The 16,998-nt window shown below is 62.8% G+C and overlaps 3 protein-coding genes across 4 annotated transcripts; 2 read left to right on the plus strand and 1 right to left on the minus strand.

The window, feature by feature from the left end:
• The first annotated feature begins 1,269 nt into the window (after nucleotides 1-1,269).
• Nucleotides 1,270-3,460, plus strand: LCN6 (lipocalin 6). The gene is made up of 6 exons (XM_004593630.2): nucleotides 1,270-1,415; nucleotides 1,482-1,621; nucleotides 2,467-2,537; nucleotides 2,858-2,968; nucleotides 3,073-3,174; nucleotides 3,420-3,460. The coding sequence occupies exons 1-6, from the start codon at nucleotides 1,326-1,328 to the stop codon at nucleotides 3,458-3,460; spliced, it is 555 nt and encodes a 184-aa protein (XP_004593687.1). The 5' UTR covers nucleotides 1,270-1,325.
• A 671-nt stretch (nucleotides 3,461-4,131) lies between these two features.
• LCN10 (lipocalin 10) lies at nucleotides 4,132-9,749 on the plus strand. 2 transcript variants are annotated; one of them, XM_058672479.1, is made up of 6 exons: nucleotides 4,132-4,563; nucleotides 4,862-5,001; nucleotides 5,264-5,334; nucleotides 5,420-5,527; nucleotides 5,757-5,855; nucleotides 9,697-9,749. In XM_058672479.1, the coding sequence occupies exons 1-6, from the start codon at nucleotides 4,465-4,467 to the stop codon at nucleotides 9,708-9,710; spliced, it is 531 nt and encodes a 176-aa protein (XP_058528462.1). In that variant the 5' UTR covers nucleotides 4,132-4,464; the 3' UTR covers nucleotides 9,711-9,749. The 2 variants fall into 2 exon arrangements, with proteins under 2 accessions (XP_058528462.1, XP_004593688.1); XM_004593631.2 differs by lacking the exon at nucleotides 9,697-9,749 and adding an exon at nucleotides 6,026-6,125.
• A 1,393-nt stretch (nucleotides 9,750-11,142) lies between these two features.
• Nucleotides 11,143-16,542, minus strand: CSF2RA (colony stimulating factor 2 receptor subunit alpha). The gene is made up of 9 exons (XM_058672476.1): nucleotides 16,521-16,542; nucleotides 16,309-16,438; nucleotides 15,992-16,170; nucleotides 15,622-15,755; nucleotides 15,480-15,509; nucleotides 14,939-15,074; nucleotides 14,323-14,419; nucleotides 13,026-13,107; nucleotides 11,143-11,362 (listed from the first exon to the last, which is right to left on the minus strand). Exons 2-9 carry the CDS (start codon nucleotides 16,380-16,382, stop codon nucleotides 11,264-11,266), a joined length of 831 nt encoding a protein of 276 aa, XP_058528459.1. The 5' UTR covers nucleotides 16,383-16,438; nucleotides 16,521-16,542; the 3' UTR covers nucleotides 11,143-11,263.
• Nucleotides 16,543-16,998: the final 456 nt, after the last annotated feature.

The raw sequence follows: 16,998 nt of genomic DNA on the forward strand, positions 1-16,998 counted from the left end.
CCAAGCAGCTTCCCCTGCCCATGGCCTTCCCTCCCTGGCCGTATCCCCATGAACCATGAGGGTGGAGGCCTGGTCCCTGTCAACAGGGCAAGGTCACCCAGTGGACAGACTGCCAGTCAGGCCTTGGTGAAGCCGGAAGCCCGCTAGGGCCCAAGCTGCAGTCCCCACACCTCCCCTGTCTGGCCTGACCCATTGCTGCCCCTCCAGACCCCATGCCCACTGCCACCCCTCCAGGCCCCCTGCCCACTGCTGCCCCTCCAGGCCCCCTGCCCACTGCCACCCCTCCAGGCCCCTGCCCACTGCTGCCCCTCCAGGCCCCTGCCCTCTGCCGCCCCTCCAGGCCCCCTGCCTTCTGCTACCCCCCAGGTCCCCTGCCCTCTGCTGCACCTCCAGCCCCACTGGCCTCTGCCACCCTCCCCAGCCCCCTGCCCTCTGCTGCCTCCCAGGTCCACTGCCATCACCCCAGGCTCCCTGCCCTCTGCCACCCCCAGGTGCCCTGCCCTCTGCTGCCCCCCTCAGGCTCTCCTGAGGGACCCCTGCTCTTAGCCACACCCTGTCTCTTGTGGAACCTCATCAGACAGCCTCCCTGCTGTTCTGTGGTGTCCCTTGTGGGGCCTCCTGCCCTCTCCAGCCAAGTCCACAGCCCGCCTGAGTGCCCCCTCCACAGACCTGGCCGGGGAGGGCAGTGACGCCTGTGGGCAGCTCTGCTCGGGGCTCCCCAGGCAATGCCCCTTCCCTGGGCAGACTCCAGGGACCAGGGGCCTGGGGCCGCCTCGCTGGGGTGAGGGAAGCCCAGGTCGCTGTGGGCTCTCGGGCCCTGGGGAGGCAGGCGTGGATGGTGGGGTGTGGGCGCAGGGCGGCCGTGGGGATGGGGTGGTTGGGGTCAGTGAGCAGAGAGGCCGTGGGCGCAGGGCGGCCGTGGGGGCAGAGCCTCTTGGGTGGATGTCTGGGACTTGGTGTTCTTTGTGATGATGGAACGCATGTCTGTGAAACCACAGCACCCGGAAGGTCCCCTTGTTTTGGCTGGCATGTCCCGCACTCTGGATCTGAGCAGGCCTGGCTTTGAGGGTGGCCTTGCCTCTGGAGCTGGTGGGTGGTCAGCCTCACGGTGCTCCTGGGGCACCCTCCGGGGCAGCGGGCGGGAGGGGAGGCGGGGCAGCCGGAGGCCGCTGGGTGGCGTCCCAGGTCGGCTGCTTTGCTGTGGCCAGGCTGTGCTGTTGCCCAGGAGTCACTGGCCGCCCACGCCGGGCACCTGGAGATCTCTAAGGGCCCCAGGCTGGGGTTGGTGCGCCGTGCCGAGGGGTGTGCAAGCAGACCCTGGGAAGATGAGGGCCACCCTGCTCATGGCCCTGCTCACTTTAGCGCCCGTGCCCAGGGTGCCGGCGCTGTGGCTGGGCAGGCTGGACCCCACACAGGTAAAGCCCTCCCGTGGGGCAGGGGCGGGGGCCAGGAGCCTGCAGGTCTGATCGCTGCCCACGCAGCTCCTGGGGCCCTGGTACGTCCTGGCCGTGGCCTCGCGGGAGAAGGACTTCGCCCTGGAGAAGGATGTGAGGGGCATTGAGGGCGTCCTGGTGACGCTCACTCCTGGCAACGGGCTACGGCTGCAGGTCTCCCGGCACAGGTGAGCAGGGAGGGGGCCGCAGCCTGCAAGCGCATGGCAGGACCAGAGCTGGAGTGCTGTATCCCGGGCACCCCTCAGAGCAGGCCCCGCCCCTGCTCACCCATCCTTGACCCCCGGTGGCTTCCTCCCCTCCCCTCCCCTGTCCTTGGCCCCCCATGGTCCCCGTCCTCAGCTCCATGACCCCCTCTCGCCTGTAGCTCAGGTCCATGTCGTCCATGGGACCCTGCCCCCACTCCGACACTCAGCAACGTCCTTAGCGGTCCACAGTGTGTATTTGTTTGAAAGAGTTAGAGACAGAAGGAGAGACACAAAGATCCTGCATCCACTAGCTCACTCCCCAAATGGCTGCAATGGCAGGCCGGGGCCAGGAGCCAGGAGCCGCTTCCTGTCTCCCATGTGGGCGCAGGGGACCAAACCCTGGGCTGTCCTCCACTGCTTTCCCAGACCCTGAGTAGGAGCTGGATGGGAAGTTGGGCAGCTGCAACTTGGCTCTGTGCCCACGTGGGATGCCAGCACCGCAGGCAGAGGCTAGCCCCATTGCCCTCTCAGGGCTGGGCTCTGGCGGCCCCGTGCTGTGGTGGCCTCCTGCCTGGAAGAGTCACCCTTTTCTGGAACATGCCGTGCTTGCTCAGGCTTACCCACGCCTGGGACTGACCACCGAGGGACATCGGCCCGTGGTGGCTTCCGCGGCCACCGCCAGGCCCTGACTCTCGCGTGCCTGACTGTGGCCCGTGGCTCTGGCAGCGCCGGCGTCCGGGCCTGGGAGGAAGCCACTCTGCCTGGCCCGGCCGTGGCCAGGCTGGGCCCCCTGCCCTCGTGCTGACGGCCGCGCCCCTCCCGGCCAGGCTGGATGGGTGCTCCCGGCAGGACATGGAGCTGGTGAAGCAGACGTCGGGCTGGGTCTTTGAGAGCCCCTGTGAGTACCTTGGCTTCAGGGGCCGACACCCCGTCACCGGGCCGGGGCAGCTGGCTTTGGCCCAGAGGCCTCTGCGTGGCCCTTTCAGGGAGAGGTCAGAGGTGAAAGGTCCAGGGTGGGCGAGCTGGGTGCCCAGACCCTTGCAGGTGCTGGCACCGGGCCAGGGGCCATCGCCTCTCAGGGTCAGAGCCGGGCCCAGCACAGACACCTGTGTGTTACTGAAGCAAGATTAGGTGGGTTTGGGGCTCTAGGCCCACAATGGGGGTCCCGTGCCGAAGACTGGTGGGTCCAGCAGCCCCCGTGGGGTGTGTGCGTGGCAGCCCACGGCGTGTTGGAGTATCGTGTGCTGGGCACCAATTTCCGAGACTTCGCAGTGGTCTTCACCCAGCTGGAGTTCGGGGACGAGGCCTTCAACACGGTGGAGCTGTACAGTGAGTGGGACAGTGTCCTGGCCGGCTGGGGAGGGGGCTTAGGGAAGACCCTGCCCAACCAGAGTTGGGGGAGGCCCAGGCGCCCAGGGCTGCGCCCCCTGCAGGTCGCACGGAGACGGCCAGCCGTGAGGCCCTGCGGCTCTTCAGCAAGTGGAGCAACGGCCTGGGCTTCCTGGCCCAGCAGCAGGCCCGGCTGCAGAAGGATGGTGGGTGGCCGCCAAGACCAGGGTGGGCGGGCAGCTGCGGGGCCTGTCCTGTGTGGGACAGCTGTGGGGTCTGTCCTGGGGGGTGGGCAGCTGTGGGGCCTGTCCTGGGGGGTGGGCAGTTGTGGGGCCTGTCCTGGGGGAGTCACTGTGGGGCCTGTCCTGGGGGGTGGACAGCTGTGGGGCCTGTCCTGCGGGGGGTGCAGCGGCAAGGGCCTATTCTCACGGCTGCCTGGCCTCCCTCATAGTCACCTGCGCCCAGAAGCTTCTCCAGGTAGGCACGTGCTGAGCTGGCTTGCCTGAGGTGGGCCCTGGGTGGACCTTGCCCAAGCCTGCGGTCCAGGTGCGGGAGAGGGGAGGGCGTGGGGCCGAGCCAGGCCCTAAGCATGTCCCCTGTTTGCAGTGAGGGTCAGCGCTGCAGTGTCCCGGAGAGGCTGGCCAGGCCCTGCCCTGCTCTGGGGCTTTCCCTGACACCAGAATAAAGTGATTCCGCAAGCAGATGCAGCTGATGCCTTGAGACTGGTGGGCGGACACTGGGCAGCCTGGGGAAGGGGTGGGATGCTAGCACGGGTCAGCCCGAGGACAGGAGCCCTCAGTGCCCAGAGCTGCTGGGTCCCTGGCCCTGACATGGCACGGCAGCTGCAGGCCGGTCAGTCTGGGCTGTATCTGGAGCAGGGGGCTTGTGCAGGCACCACGTGGGGGAGGAGCTGGCACAGGTGGCCAACCCGACCCTTGGCTGGGTTGCTGGGGGAGGACAGTCTGGGCCTGCCTCAACCCACCCTAGGTGGCCTGCCCCAGTCCAGCCCCAGCAGTCTCTGGGCTTGGCTGAGGGGAGTAGGACCGCAGAGGCCAGAACCGGTGGCTATGGTTGTGGGTTCTGGCAGGTGTGGGGGCGAGGCAGGAGGGGCCTGTGCGTATTTCACTGGTGTCTTTGTGGGACGCCTGCCTCAAGAAGGCTGCCAGGGTCCGTGTCCCACAGCCATGTCTCACGCACTCACCTGTGCCCACCTGGGGTCGTCTGGGGGTCAGGTGGCTGCTGCTGGGTAGGAGGGCCCAGGATTGTCCTGGGATACATGCCAACCTCGGGCTGGGACGCTGGGGGCATGAGGTGTCTGTGAGGGCGCCCAGCTCAGGGGCCCTGTGGAGGCCACCAAGGCAGGGCCCAGTGCCGGAGGCGTGGTGGGACCCAAGACCTGCCCACTGCCCTGCCCTGCCCCTTTGGGGGTTGGGGGCCACTCACCCACGGCCGCGGGTCTGGCAGAACCTCAGTTGCTGCACCACCTCAGGAGGAGGATGTGGCTGCGGCTGCCAGCGCTGCTGCTCGTCCTGGCTGTGGGCTGTCAGCCGCAGGAGGACACCCCCCGGGAGTCCCATAGCACCAACTGGGACAAGGTGAGACTTGGTGCCGCTTGGAGCAGGAGGCAGGGGCTAGGGCCCCCCAGAGCAGCAGCCCAGAGCTGCCAAGTGGGAGGGGGATAGGGAGGGAGGGAGGAGGTGGTGGAGAAGGAAGTTGGGGGGAAGCAGGAACGGGGAGGGAGGGAGGGCAGGGGGAGGGAGGGAGGGGAGGAGGCAGAGAGAGTGGGGCAGGTAGGGGGAGCGAGCTGACGCTGCAGCCGGGAAGAGAGGGGCCCCACAGGATAGCAATGAGAGCCACCCCTGACTGTACCCTCCGGTGACCCCTCCCCTGCAGTTCTCAGGGTTCTGGTATATTCTGGCCATTGCCACTGACACCCAGGGGTTCATGCCAGCCAAGGAGCACAGGAAGCTGGGGGCGCTGGTGCTGGCGGTGCACCAGCGGGATCAACTAAAGATGACGCTTGCCCTCAGCAGGTGGGCCAGGGGCTGCTGGTGCCCCTTCCTCGGCTGGTTCCACCAGGACTGGCCTGCCTCTTGGTTCCTTTGGCCCAAAGGGCCCATGGGGTGGGGGTGGGGAGGAGAAAGCTCAGAGGCACCCAGCGGGCAGTGGGCGTGGGGACACACAGGCCGTGGTCCCAGGTAGAACATTCCGGAACAGCAGAAATGACCTCACCCCATGGGAGCAGGGGCGACCGAGGCAGCCCTGGGCTCCAGCTGGCGTCTGCCCCGTTGCCAGGTCGCTGGGCTGCCAGTCCTGGGAGGTGACCCTGAAGAAGGACAGGAAGAAGGCTGTGTTCCGGAACACCTGTGCGTGAGGTGGTCGAGGGGGTGGGGCTCGCCGCTGGCCGGGCCTGAGTCCTGATGGGCAGGGCTGGCCTGGGCTCTCTTGCAGTGAAGGGGGTCAAGGGCTTGCACGTGCTGTTCACCGACTACCAGCAGGGCCTTGTCCAGCTGCGCCTGGGCCGCGGCAGCCGCACCTACAGGAGCCTACTGCTGCTCAGTGAGTGCCTGAGGTTGGGGTCGTTGGGGTCAGCAGGGGCGGGGCGGGGCTGGTGTCACTGGAGCAGGAGGGCGAGCTCAGGGGTGCAGGCTGGCAGAGAACCACCGGGTCCCTGGAAGGTGCCCTGCTCTGGGCCGGGCCTGGCAGGTGGGCTTGCTTGGCTGGCGGCAGCAGGGAGGGGTGAGAGGCCTGGTCGGCCTTGTGTCTGGAGTGACTGTCCCCTTGGCAGGCCGGCGGCTGCTGTCTAGTTTCTGGACCCTGAAGCAGTTCCTGACCATCTCGGACATCCTGGGGCTTTCCAAGTCCTCTACCTTACTGCAGAAAGATGGTGAGGGCCGGCAGGGCTGTGGGGCTGGGTGCCACGGCTGGCACTCTGACCCTGAAGTCGCCCGCCCCGGGAGAGGCGGGCAGGAGGGGCACCCAGGGTGGGGCTTGGCAGGGCCGGGGACCCCAGGCACTGAACCTGCCTCCCTTCTCATGACCATGCCCTGCCCACAGCCTCCTGTGCTCATGCTGTGCTGTGAAGGGGCTCCCTCTGGCTCAGATCCAGGAGTGCTGCCTCCCGCCCCCTGGTGGCCCTGCTTGTGGGTGGTGGCTCCGGCATGGGGAGCAGACCAATGTGCCCTCAGGGTCAGCGTGAAATAAACAAGGTTGGTGCACCACAGACTGCTGCCTGTCTGCTCTACGTGCCCTCGCTTGGCCCTCACAGAACTGCCATGCCTCGGTTGGAGCCAAATGGGCAAGCATGTTCTAGAACCTTCTACATCAGGAGAGGCCAGAGCCAATCACAGGGTCACCTGGTGCCAATCCCATCACAGGGTCATCCAGTGTCAGTCTTATCATGGGATCACCCAGCACCAATCACACGACCACTGGGCACCAATCATGGGTCATTTAGTGCCAATCACATGTTACTCAGTACCAGTTATGAGTCACCCAGCACCAATCACAGGCCCAAGGGACTCCAAGAACTCCTGGGGCTGGCACTGTGTGGCCGAGGCTGTGGGGAGGAGGTGGAGGTGACCTCGGTAGCTGAGGGAGGGGGTCTGGGAGACCAGAGGGGTCAGCAGTGTGGGCAGTGAGGAGAGCCAGAGGGGGTAGGGGCATGTCAGTGACTGGCATAGGTATGGAGGGAGGGACGGTGGCACTGGGGGATGACTGGGGGAAGCCTCAGGGGTCTACCCTCTGCTTTAAGTCCCATCTGGTTCTGGGGCTCAGAGAAAAGGGGTCCCCAAGCTTGGGCCTCTGCTGCCCACCTGGAAACCTGGGCACCTGGCCCAGCCCCAACCACAGAGGTCGTTTGGGGCCAGAGGATCTGATCTGTCCACCCACTAGGCCCACTAGGTTAAATCCCTTAAAATCAGAGGGAGACCGGTGGGTAGCTGCTAGCCGGGATGGACACGTGGGAGCCCAGTGTGGGGTAAACAGAAAGGCAGGGGTGGGCAGGGAGAGGGGAAACCTATGCAGGACCAGGTGGGGGATGACCAGATGCAGCCTGGGGCCCCTGGGTGGAGGCAGGGGCCTTGGGCCAGGGGCCTGCTGACATGGGGCCACTCAGGAGCTTGGCTGGGTGACCTCACAGGTGTGGGTGTGTCGCAGGTGTGTGTCACAGGTGTGGGTGTGTCACAGATGTGGGTGTGTTGCTGGTATGTTGCAGGTATGTGTCACATGTGTGGGTGTGTCACAAGTGTGTTGGTGTTGCAGGTGTGAGTGTGTCACAGGTGTGGGTGTCAGGTGTGTGTCACAGGTGTAGGTGTGTCACAGGTGTGGGTGTGTGCTGGTGTGTGAGGTGTGGGTGTGTCAGGCGTGTGTCACAGGTGTGGGTGTGTCACAGGTGTGGGTGTGTCACAGATGTGGGTGTGTTGCGGGTATGTTGCAGGTGTGTGTCACAGGTGTGGGTGTGTCACAGGTGTGGGTGTGTCACAGGTGTGGGTGTGTCACAGATGTGGGTGTGTTGCGGGTATGTTGCAGGTGTGTGTCACAGGTGTGGGTGTGTCACAGGTGTGGGAGTGTCACAGGTGTGTCAGGTGTTGGTGTGTCAGGTGTGGGTGTGTTGCAGGTGTGTGTCACAGATGTGGGTGTGTCACAGGTGTGTTGGTGTGTCAGGTGTGGGTGTGTTGCAGGTGTGTGCCACAGGTGTGTTGGTGTGTCAGGTGTGGGTGTGTGTCACAGGTTGGGTGTGTCACAGGTGAGGTGTGGGTGTGTCAGGCGTGTGTACAGGTGTGGGTGTGTCACAGGTGTGGGTGTGTCACAGATGTGGGTGTGTCACAGATGTGGGTGTGTTGCGGGTATGTTGCAGGTGTGTGTCACAGGTGTGGGTGTGTCACAGGTGTGGGTGTGTCACAGGTGTGTCAGGTGTGGGTGTGTCAGGTGTGGGTGTGTTGCAGGTGTGTTGGTGTGTCAGGTGTGGGTGTGTCACAGGTGTGTTGGTGTGTCAGGTGTAGGCATGTCACAGGTGTGTTGGTGTGTCAGGTGTGGGTGTGTCACAGGTGTGTCAGGTGTGTTGGTGTGTCAGGTGTGGGTGTGTTGCAGGTGTGTGCCACAGGTGTGTTGTTGTGTCAGGTGTGGGTGTGTGTCACAGGTTGGGTGTGTCACAGGTGTGTTGGTGTGTCAGGTGTGGGTGTGTCAGGTGTAGGTGTGTCGCAGGTGTGGGTATGTCAGATGTGGGTGTGTCACAGGTATGTTGGTGTCAGATGTGGGTGTGTCACAGGTGTGTTGGTGTGTCAGATGTGGGTTGTCAGAGGTGTGTTGGTGTGTCAGGTGTGGGTGTGTCTCTACGTGCCGGGCACTCCTTGCCCTGGCAGTTCTGTTTGTCTTCTGTGGGGTACAATGGGTGTCCAGCACAGCCCTGGAAGTCCAGCCCCACAGTGTCCGTCCGGGCCCACCTGCATGGTGGATGCCCCAGGGACCCACCTGCCCTCCAGGTTCCAGGTGTGGACGGGACCCACCCAGACGGACACAGGTGAGCCGTGGGTGCAGGTCGGAGCCTCCTGGGAATGACCTTGGCACATTGCTGCAACAATGCCACCTGGAACACAGCGGGCAGAGGGCCGGGAGCTGGACACACAACCTGGGATGGGGCAGCGAGGGGCTGGTAGAGGGGCGCTACCAACCCTCATTGTGAGCTGGGGATTCACCCTTCCTGCCAGCCTGGCCACGGCGGGAGGGGCGGAGCCTCCCTGCCCTCACAGCCTGGCCGCCCCCTCCGCATTCACCTCTCATGGCGGTGGGCAGGGCTCTTCCTGTGGGTACGACGGCCTCTGGGGCCCTCACTGTCCATGAGGGGCGGGCAGCTCGCCGCTGTGTGCACACACTCATGCTGTAGACGTGCAGGCACAGGCACACGCAATGCTCACCTCCCAGTGCAGGCGGGTGAGCGGAGGGGACCGTGTCAGACACGCCCACCTGGGCCATGTGGGTGGCCGCCCTGCCAGTCACCAGCAGAGAGGGCGGGGCACCCTGGCCGGAGCAGTCCCTGTCTCAGGGAGAAGGGCCAGCCAGGCGGCCGCTTGCGCACAGCCGTGCCGACTCCCAAGGCGTGCTGTCTCCCTGAAAAGGCCTCCCTGAAAGCACGTGCCCTCGGCACGGTCAGCAGTCGCCCTCGGCTTGGTGGGGCGTGTGCCCAGGGCGAGCTCGGCAGGCCCTGGCTTGCCCCTGCCCAGGCCTGTGCTGAGGGTCAGGCTCTGCTGTCTGTGACCACGCCTCTCGGGAGCCGTCCTTGGTCACCCACCTCGCCACATCCATCCCACTGTCCCCACGGGCAGTCAGCGCGCCGTCCTGGCGGCTGCCCAGATGTGGCCTGCCCCGGGTTTGTGTGAGTCCCATTCAGGTTCCGGTACAGCCATGAGGTGGGACACAGCACCTGCCTGACGCGTGGGGGCTTGGGGTGGGATCTGGGCAGGCTGACAGGTCTGCTGTCCTGGAAGGCAGGGGAGGTTCAGGAGGTGGTAGTGAGGCGCCCGAGAGCCCCCGGGTCTCCCACATGGGCTGGAGCAGGCACCCGTGGTCGGCAGCCCGTCCCCTCCTCCTTGCCCCTCTTGTCCCATCCTCTCCTGCAGCCGCTGGCCGCGCAGTCTGACCAGGGGCCAGGACTTTGGGAGGAAGGCGTCTCCTGAGCCCAGCTCCCGGCACGTGCGTGAGCCTCAGCCTCCCGCCTCCCTGCCCTGCAGGCGCCCACACCTGAGGCCTGAGCCCTGCCCATGGCGGTGGATGGCGAGACGTACAGCCGGACCTTGCTCTGCCCCTTCCCACAGTCAGCAGGGTCCTCAGAGGCTGGCTTCCCGTGGGATGCACTGGATGTGGGCAGGTGCTGGCTCTGAGCAAGGTGTGCCTGTGGGGAGCCCGTAGGCTGACAGCTGCTCAGACGAGGGGGCCTTGACAGCCTGTGGGGGTGGGGCGGGCAGCACAAGGACTGGGGCTCTGCTGGGAACCGTGCAGTTGGGTGGAGAATGGCTCCCGTTGGCAAGGCCGCGTGGAGCTCCCAGCTGCATGGCAAGGCCTGGCGGATGTCTCTGCAACCACCTGGATGTCTCACCCCCCTTGCACGGACACTCAGCCACCCCCTTAAGAAATTCTGAAATCTGTGGAGTTATTGTTGTTTGCCCTCGTGAGATAGTGTCTAACTGGTGTGGACTTCGGAACTAATGTCACTGACAGCGTCTTGCTGAGTGGGCCTTTAGCAAGTCATGAGAACGCACACAGGGGTACAGCTGAGCCCCCACTGTTTCTGAACACACACCCATTGCCCCAGAACCTGGGCCAGACACGTAGTGTGCCTTCTGAGAAATGGCTTGGTCCGTATCCCCAGCCTGATAGAAAGGCAAGTACGAGCTGAAACTGTTATCTTAAAGGTTGGCCTGTTTTTGCAATGTCCTTTAATCACAGAAAACACATCTGTCTTGTCTCTCCCAGGACCTTTTGGCTAGAGGAACTAAAGGAGGTTTGTACTAACATTATAAAAACATATTTTCCATTATTGTTTGATTATGGGGTTGTAGTGGGGCCTCATGTTTGAAGTTTTTTGTTTTTGATTTTTATGTTTTTTCCTTTATAGATAGATATGTTGTAGGAAGAGAAATACAGTAGCAGTGTACTACTGATACACACGCCGCCGGCTGGGGTCGGACGCTGGCCGCAGGTCGGACACACGCCGCCGGCTGGGGTCGGACGCTGGCCGCAGGTCGGACACACGCCGCCGGCTGGGGTCAGATGCTGGCTGCAGGGTCGGAATGGGTAATGGCCTGCTCTGAAGAGAGACGATTATAGTATTTTACAAAATTATCTTTAAAAACACCTGCTTCACCATGGAGTAACAAACAGAGCAGTTGGATGTCTGTGCAGAAGGCTGCAGTGGCTTCTGCATGAAGAGAGCTTTCCTGCATTGTGCGTCATGAGCGCTCCACGGCTTCTCCCTCGCCGGCTCCACACATCCTCCTCGAGCTGTGAGCTAGCTCATCTCCAGCAGCGAGCCGTGCGGGCGTGCTGCTCCCCGCAGCCAAACGCTGTCGTCAGATCTGATACTCGGAGCCAGGTGCACCTGTCACCTAGAGCCATTTCATGCTCCCCAGAGCCGTCCTCACACTCACCCCCATGGCACAGGTAGCTTGGCAAAGGCCTCAATAAGAAGTCCACTTTTATGTGAAATAATAATAATAATGATAAAAAAAAACCCCAACAGAAATAGTGCAGATGACCCCAATGTCCACAGGACTTTCCAGAGGGCAGGTACCAGCTGGGTCACAGACACTGGTCGGAGTCCTGGTTCACTTCCTCCACTGTTAACACCTGCTCATTCTCGCCATCTCCTGGACCAGTTGGTAACTTGTCCCAGGCCACCTGCAGCAGAGATGGAGAGACAGGTAGGAGATCCCCCTGCTCTGGTTCTCATTGTGGGTCCCCACTCATGCTTCCTGGGAAGGCAGCAGCAGCAACTGAAGGTAAGGGCTCATGTGCAGCTCCTGTCACTCCTGTGTGGGAGGCCTGGATGGAGCTCCAGGCTTCCGGCTCCTGGCTGCTAGCTCCAGACTCCAGGCTCCAGGCTCCTGGCTCCTAGCTCCTGGCTTCTGGCTCCAGGCTCCAGACTCCAGGCTCCTGGCTCCAGACTCTTGGCTCCAGACTCCAGGCTCCAGACTCTAGGCTCCTGGCTCCAGACTCCTGGCTGCTAGCTCCTGGCTCCAGGCTCCTAGCTCCTGGCTCCTGGCTCCTGGCTCCAGGCTCCAGACTCTAGGCTCCTGGCTCTAGACTCCTGGCTGCTAGCTCCTGGCTCCAGGATCCTGGCTCCTAGCTCCTGGCTCCAGGCTCCAGACTCTAGGCTCCTGGCTCTTGACTCCTAGCTCCTGGTTCTTGGCTCCTGGCTCTAGGCTCCTGGTTCTTTGCTCCAGACTCCTAGCTCCAAACTCCTGGCTCCTGGCTCCTAGCTTCTGGCTCCAGGCTCCTGGCTCCAGGCTCCTAGCTCCTGGCTCCAGACTCCAGGCTCCTGGCTCCAGGCTCCTGGCTCTTGACTCCTAGCTCCTGGCTCTAGGCTCCTGGTTCTTTGCTCCAGACTCCTAGCTCCAGACTCCTGGCTCCTGGCTCCTAGCTTCTGGCTCCAGGCTCCAGACTCTAGGCTCCTGGCTCTTGACTCCTGGCTCTAGGCTCCTGGTTCTTTGCTCCAGACTCCTAGCTCCAAACTCCTGGCTCCTGGCTCCTAGCTTCTGGCTCCAGGTTCTTGGCTCCTGGCTCTAGGCTCCTGGCTCTAGACTCCAGGCTCCTGGCTCCAGGCTCCTGGCTCTTGACTCCTGGCTCCTGGTTCTTGGCTCCTGGCTCTAGGCTCCTGGTTCTTTGCTCCAGACTCCTAGCTCCAGACTCCTGGCTCCTGGCTCCTAGCTTCTGGCTCCAGGCTCCAGACTCTAGGCTCCTGGCTCTTGACTCCTAGCTCCTGGTTCTTGGCTCCTGGCTCTAGGCTCCTGGTTCTTTGCTCCAGACTCCTAGCTCCAAACTCCTGGCTCCTGGCTCCTAGCTTCTGGCTCCAGGTTCTTGGCTCCTGGCTCTAGGCTCCTGGCTCTAGACTCCAGGCTCCTGGCTCCAGGCTCCTGGCTCTTGACTCCTGGCTCCTGGTTCTTGGCTCCTGGCTCTAGGCTCCTGGTTCTTTGCTCCAGACTCCTAGCTCCAGACTCCTGGCTCCTGGCTCCTAGCTTCTGGCTCCAGGCTCCAGACTCTAGGCTCCTGGCTCTTGACTCCTAGCTCCTGGTTCTTGGCTCCTGGCTCTAGGCTCCTGGTTCTTTGCTCCAGACTCCTGGCTCCTAGCTGCTGGCTTCTGGCTCCAGGTTCCTAGCTCCTGGCTCCAGGCTACTGACTCTTGGTTGCTGGCTCCAGGCTCTTGGCTCTAGGCCCCAGGCTGCAGGCTTCTGTTTCCAAACTGCTGGCTGTTAGCTCCAGGTTCTAGTCTGGTCGCTGCCATCCCTCCCCCACCTCCTGCCCCCACACTTGGCTCACCATGTCTATTTCTGCACATACCCACCTGGTGATCCGCACCTGGCTGGTCATTCCATTTATCTCTGACCTGAGGGATCCGAGAGAAGAGGCCACATGTCCTGAAATACCTGAGGTAATGGTGGGGGGAGGGGCAGACACAGAACAGGAGTCAGGGCAGGAACTCTCTGGAACCCTCTGAAGAGTTCTGGATCCCATATGGGCGCCGGTTCTAATCCCAGCTGCTCCACTTCCCATCCAGCTCCCTGCTTGTGGCCTGGGAAAGCAGTCGAGGATGGCCCAATGCATTGGGACCCTGCACCCGCGTGGGAGACCTGGAAGAGGTTCCTGGTTCCCGGCTTCGGATCAGCACAGCACCGGCCGTTGCGGCTCACTTGGGGAGTGAATCATTGGATGGAAGAGCCTCCTCTCTGTCTCTCCTCCTCTCTGTATATCTGACTTTGTAATAAAAAATAATAAATCTTTAAAAAAAAATAAACAAGTGGCCCAGACTACCACCACAGCCCTGGGCTGCAAGCTCATGTTTCTGCTCTCAGTTTCCTGACCCCAGTTCTAGCTCCTTCTATGTGCCCCTGTATTATTATTATTATTATTTATTGGAAAGGCAGATATACAGAGATGAGAAGAGACAAAAATCTTCCATCTGCTGATTCACTCCCCAAGTAGCCGCATTTGCCGGAGTTGGGCCGATCCAAAGCCAGGAACACGGACCTTCTTCCAGGTCTCCCATGCGGGTGCAGGGTCCCAAGGCTTTGGGCCGTCCTCGACTGCTTTCCCAGGCCACAGGCAGGGAGCTGGATGGGAAGTGGGGCAGCCGGGATTAGAACTGGCGCCCAGATGGGATGCTGCTGGATGCAAGGTGAGCTGTTAGCTACCAGGCTATCGCAGTGGGCCCTGGGCTCTGCATGATCAATCCAGATCCTGCCCATGTTGCTACTATCTTTACTGAGTTCTAACAGCTTTTAGTCACATTCTCACTCGCATCTTATCTGCAGAGAGTCCTTTTGGGATTGCATGACAACTGCCCAGGAGCTCAGCCAGGAGCACTGCAGCCTGAGCCCTTCCCTGTGCCCACAGGGGTGGGTGGGAGTGGAAGCAGCAGCCAGGAGTTCAAGGTGCACCTGCCACCTGGGGAAGGCCCGGCTGGACTCCTCCTCCCGCTTTGACCGGGCCCAGCCCTGGCTTCTGCGGCCTGTGAGGTAATGGGCGACAGTTCTGTGTCTATTACATGAAGAACCTTTCAGAACTGTAAGCTTTGAAGTGGATGTCCTGTCCCCACACCTGACCTGTCTGTCTTCTGATGCCATCCCCATTCGGTGACTTACCTGTTAACCACAAAACCCAGCAACAGGGCACACACGAGGGTCCCCAAGACCACTAGGAGGGACACACGCACGAGGCCGCCAGTCTCAGGATCGGAGCCTGCAGGGAAGGCAGGACGGTGCCGAGTTACTTGATGAATTGAAAGAGAGAGAGTGTGCTGCCATCCACTGCTTCATTCCCCAAATGGTGGAGCAGCCGGGAATAAGGGGGCTCTGCCCAGGCATCCGACGTGGGGAGCAGCAGGTGTACGGGACCCCAGGCTGGCACCTGCTGCCGCCTTCCCAGCTGTGTGTGAGCAGGTGCTGATCGGGGCGTTCTGTGAGTGTGTGCATGAGCAGGTGCTGGCCGGGGCCTCCTGGTGTGTGTGTGTGTGTGTGTGTGTGTGACAGAGAGCGACTGAGCGAGCTCTGTCCAGATGGCAGCTCTTGGCTGCCCTGTCCTGCTCTCCTGAGTCATGCCTTCAGCCATTGCCACTCCACGGCCACCCAAACAGCCCTTGCTAAGAAGCAGCTCAACAGAAGCAGGCAGGAAGCTCATTGCAGTGCAGCTGTGAGCCGTGAGAAGCGGGCGGGGAGGTCTGCACATCCCTCCCCCTCACCACCCCACCAGCGCCCTTACCAAAGTGGACGGGCCGGCTCCAGGCACTCCAGTGCAGGAGCCTGGAGTCCGTGGCCCGGACCCTCACGGCGTGCCTGGCTCTGGGCTCCGGGCAGGGGAACGTGTACATATTCTGCATGGCACCAGGGACCTCAATCTTGGAGGAGAAAAAAGAAAACAGGAAAATGGAGCAGCTGGAGAGTATACGCGTGCACGAGAGAGAGACAGAGAGAGAGAGAGAGAGAGAGAGAGAGGCGGGCGTGGGAGCGCTGGAGGGCGTATCTGCTGCTGTATGTCCCAAGTGCCTGCAGCAGCCAGGAGCTGGCGCTCCATCTGGGTCCCCGGGAGGGCACGGCAGGTGCATAGGCCCTGAGCCCTCCCCGCACCTCCTTCCTCAGCAACCCCCTTCAGCCATCGCCTGTGTCCAGGACCGGCTGTAACCCTCTGTGTGAGCGTCTCCTCTCGTTCTGGGAGGAAGCAGGGATGAGCTGGGAGTGGCAGGTGCACACCAGGACAGAGAACAGCCAGGGTTGGTCGGGAAGCACCCCCGTGTGCCACTCACCCAAAATTCGGAGCCGGTAGGTTCCAGGTTCTAGAAAAACAAGGGCTTCGTCATGGGTGGCCCTGAGTGGTGTGCAGCCTCCTGCCCTCGGTGCCCTCGGCTGCCCCCCGGGAACCTCCCATCCCCCCGCCACCCGCCTGACCTCTCTGTGGATGTCCAGCTGGTACTGGAACTCCAGGTGGGACAGTCGCTGCAGCGTCCTGGGCTGTGTCCAGCGGATGAGGCAGTGGGAGGCGTTGCAGTGGACCGAGGTGTTGGCTGGCGGGCTGAACCGTTCTGTTGGGGAACACGCCAATTGTCTGGAGGCAGTGGGGTCCACTCCACCCCCGTCCTGGCCTCCAAAGAGAGGCATCCGCCCACAGGAGGCGTGGTGCCACATGCAGTTGGGAAGCTAGGCAGCCCGTGGACTCGGTCTGTCTCTCTCCCATCTCTTCCCTTCCCTCTCTCTTTTTCCTGCCCCCCCCCCGGCCCCTGCCCCTCCCTACGGGCCAGCAGCAGCCGGGCTCCCTCACCCATGGTCTTCATGGAGAGAATGGTGTCGAAGAACTGGACGGCCTCCAGCCGGCTGCTGCCGTTCACGAGGAAGTAGGTGTAGAAGGGGAAGCCGGACAGGCCCCGCAGGAGGCAGCCCAGATGCGTGCCTGCCCTGGCCAGGTAGCTAGGGCATTCCTGTTCTGTGTTCACCCCTTGCCTGCCGGAATCACAAAGCACCTGAACAGGGACAGCTCCGGGTTCCCACTGCCAGGGCGTGGGCTGCAGAGCTGGCTCCACCTCCCCTGGCTGCCGCGCTGGCTGAGGCCGCAGGGTTGGGGCAGCCCTGGGTGCACACCTGGAGTGCCGCAGGTACAGGTGGTACTGGACATCCCAGGGGGCGGCCCCGCCTCTGCTCCAGGAGCAGTTCATGACATCCGCGTCATAGACCAAGCAGGAGAAGTTGCTGGCTGCTGTGGCTGGACGGCCTGTGGGGGGAGAGCATTGGGCCTGGCAGCTCCTCTGGGTGCCGCTGAGGGTGCTGGCCGGCGGCTGGGGTCTCCCCTCTACCTGGGTTGGTGTACACGAGGTCGTCCTTCAGGACTGTCTGATTGACAGTCATCAGCACCGTCAGCACCGCGCCGCCGTGCAGGGTGACATCCAGGAAGCTGCAACTGCAGTCCGGCCTGGCGCGCTGGTGGCGGGAGAAGGGGTGGCGGCTGAGGGATTCTGGTCCCCGGGCTGAAGTGCTGCCCAAGCCAGTGAACATACCTGACCTCCCGGCAGGGACCTGGGCCAGCCCCTCGAGGGGTCAGGGCCAGGAGCTCCACCCAGGTCTCCTTGAGTTGCAAATAATGGACCAAAGCATACCAAGATGCCGTCTTAATGTCTCCTCCCACCCAGGCCGTGCACCCACCCAGGCCGGGCACCCACCCCCCCCAGGCCGGGCACCCCAGGACCCCCTGCTCACCATCAGGATCTGTTTCTGGTTGTGCAGCTGCTCCAGCTGGCACATGGTCTCTGTTGCGTTCTCCAGGCAGGACCAGCG

The sequence above is a fragment of the Ochotona princeps genome, chromosome 14 (assembly GCF_030435755.1).
Source record: "Ochotona princeps isolate mOchPri1 chromosome 14, mOchPri1.hap1, whole genome shotgun sequence".
In the NCBI taxonomy this organism is placed as follows: Eukaryota; Metazoa; Chordata; class Mammalia; order Lagomorpha; family Ochotonidae; genus Ochotona; species Ochotona princeps.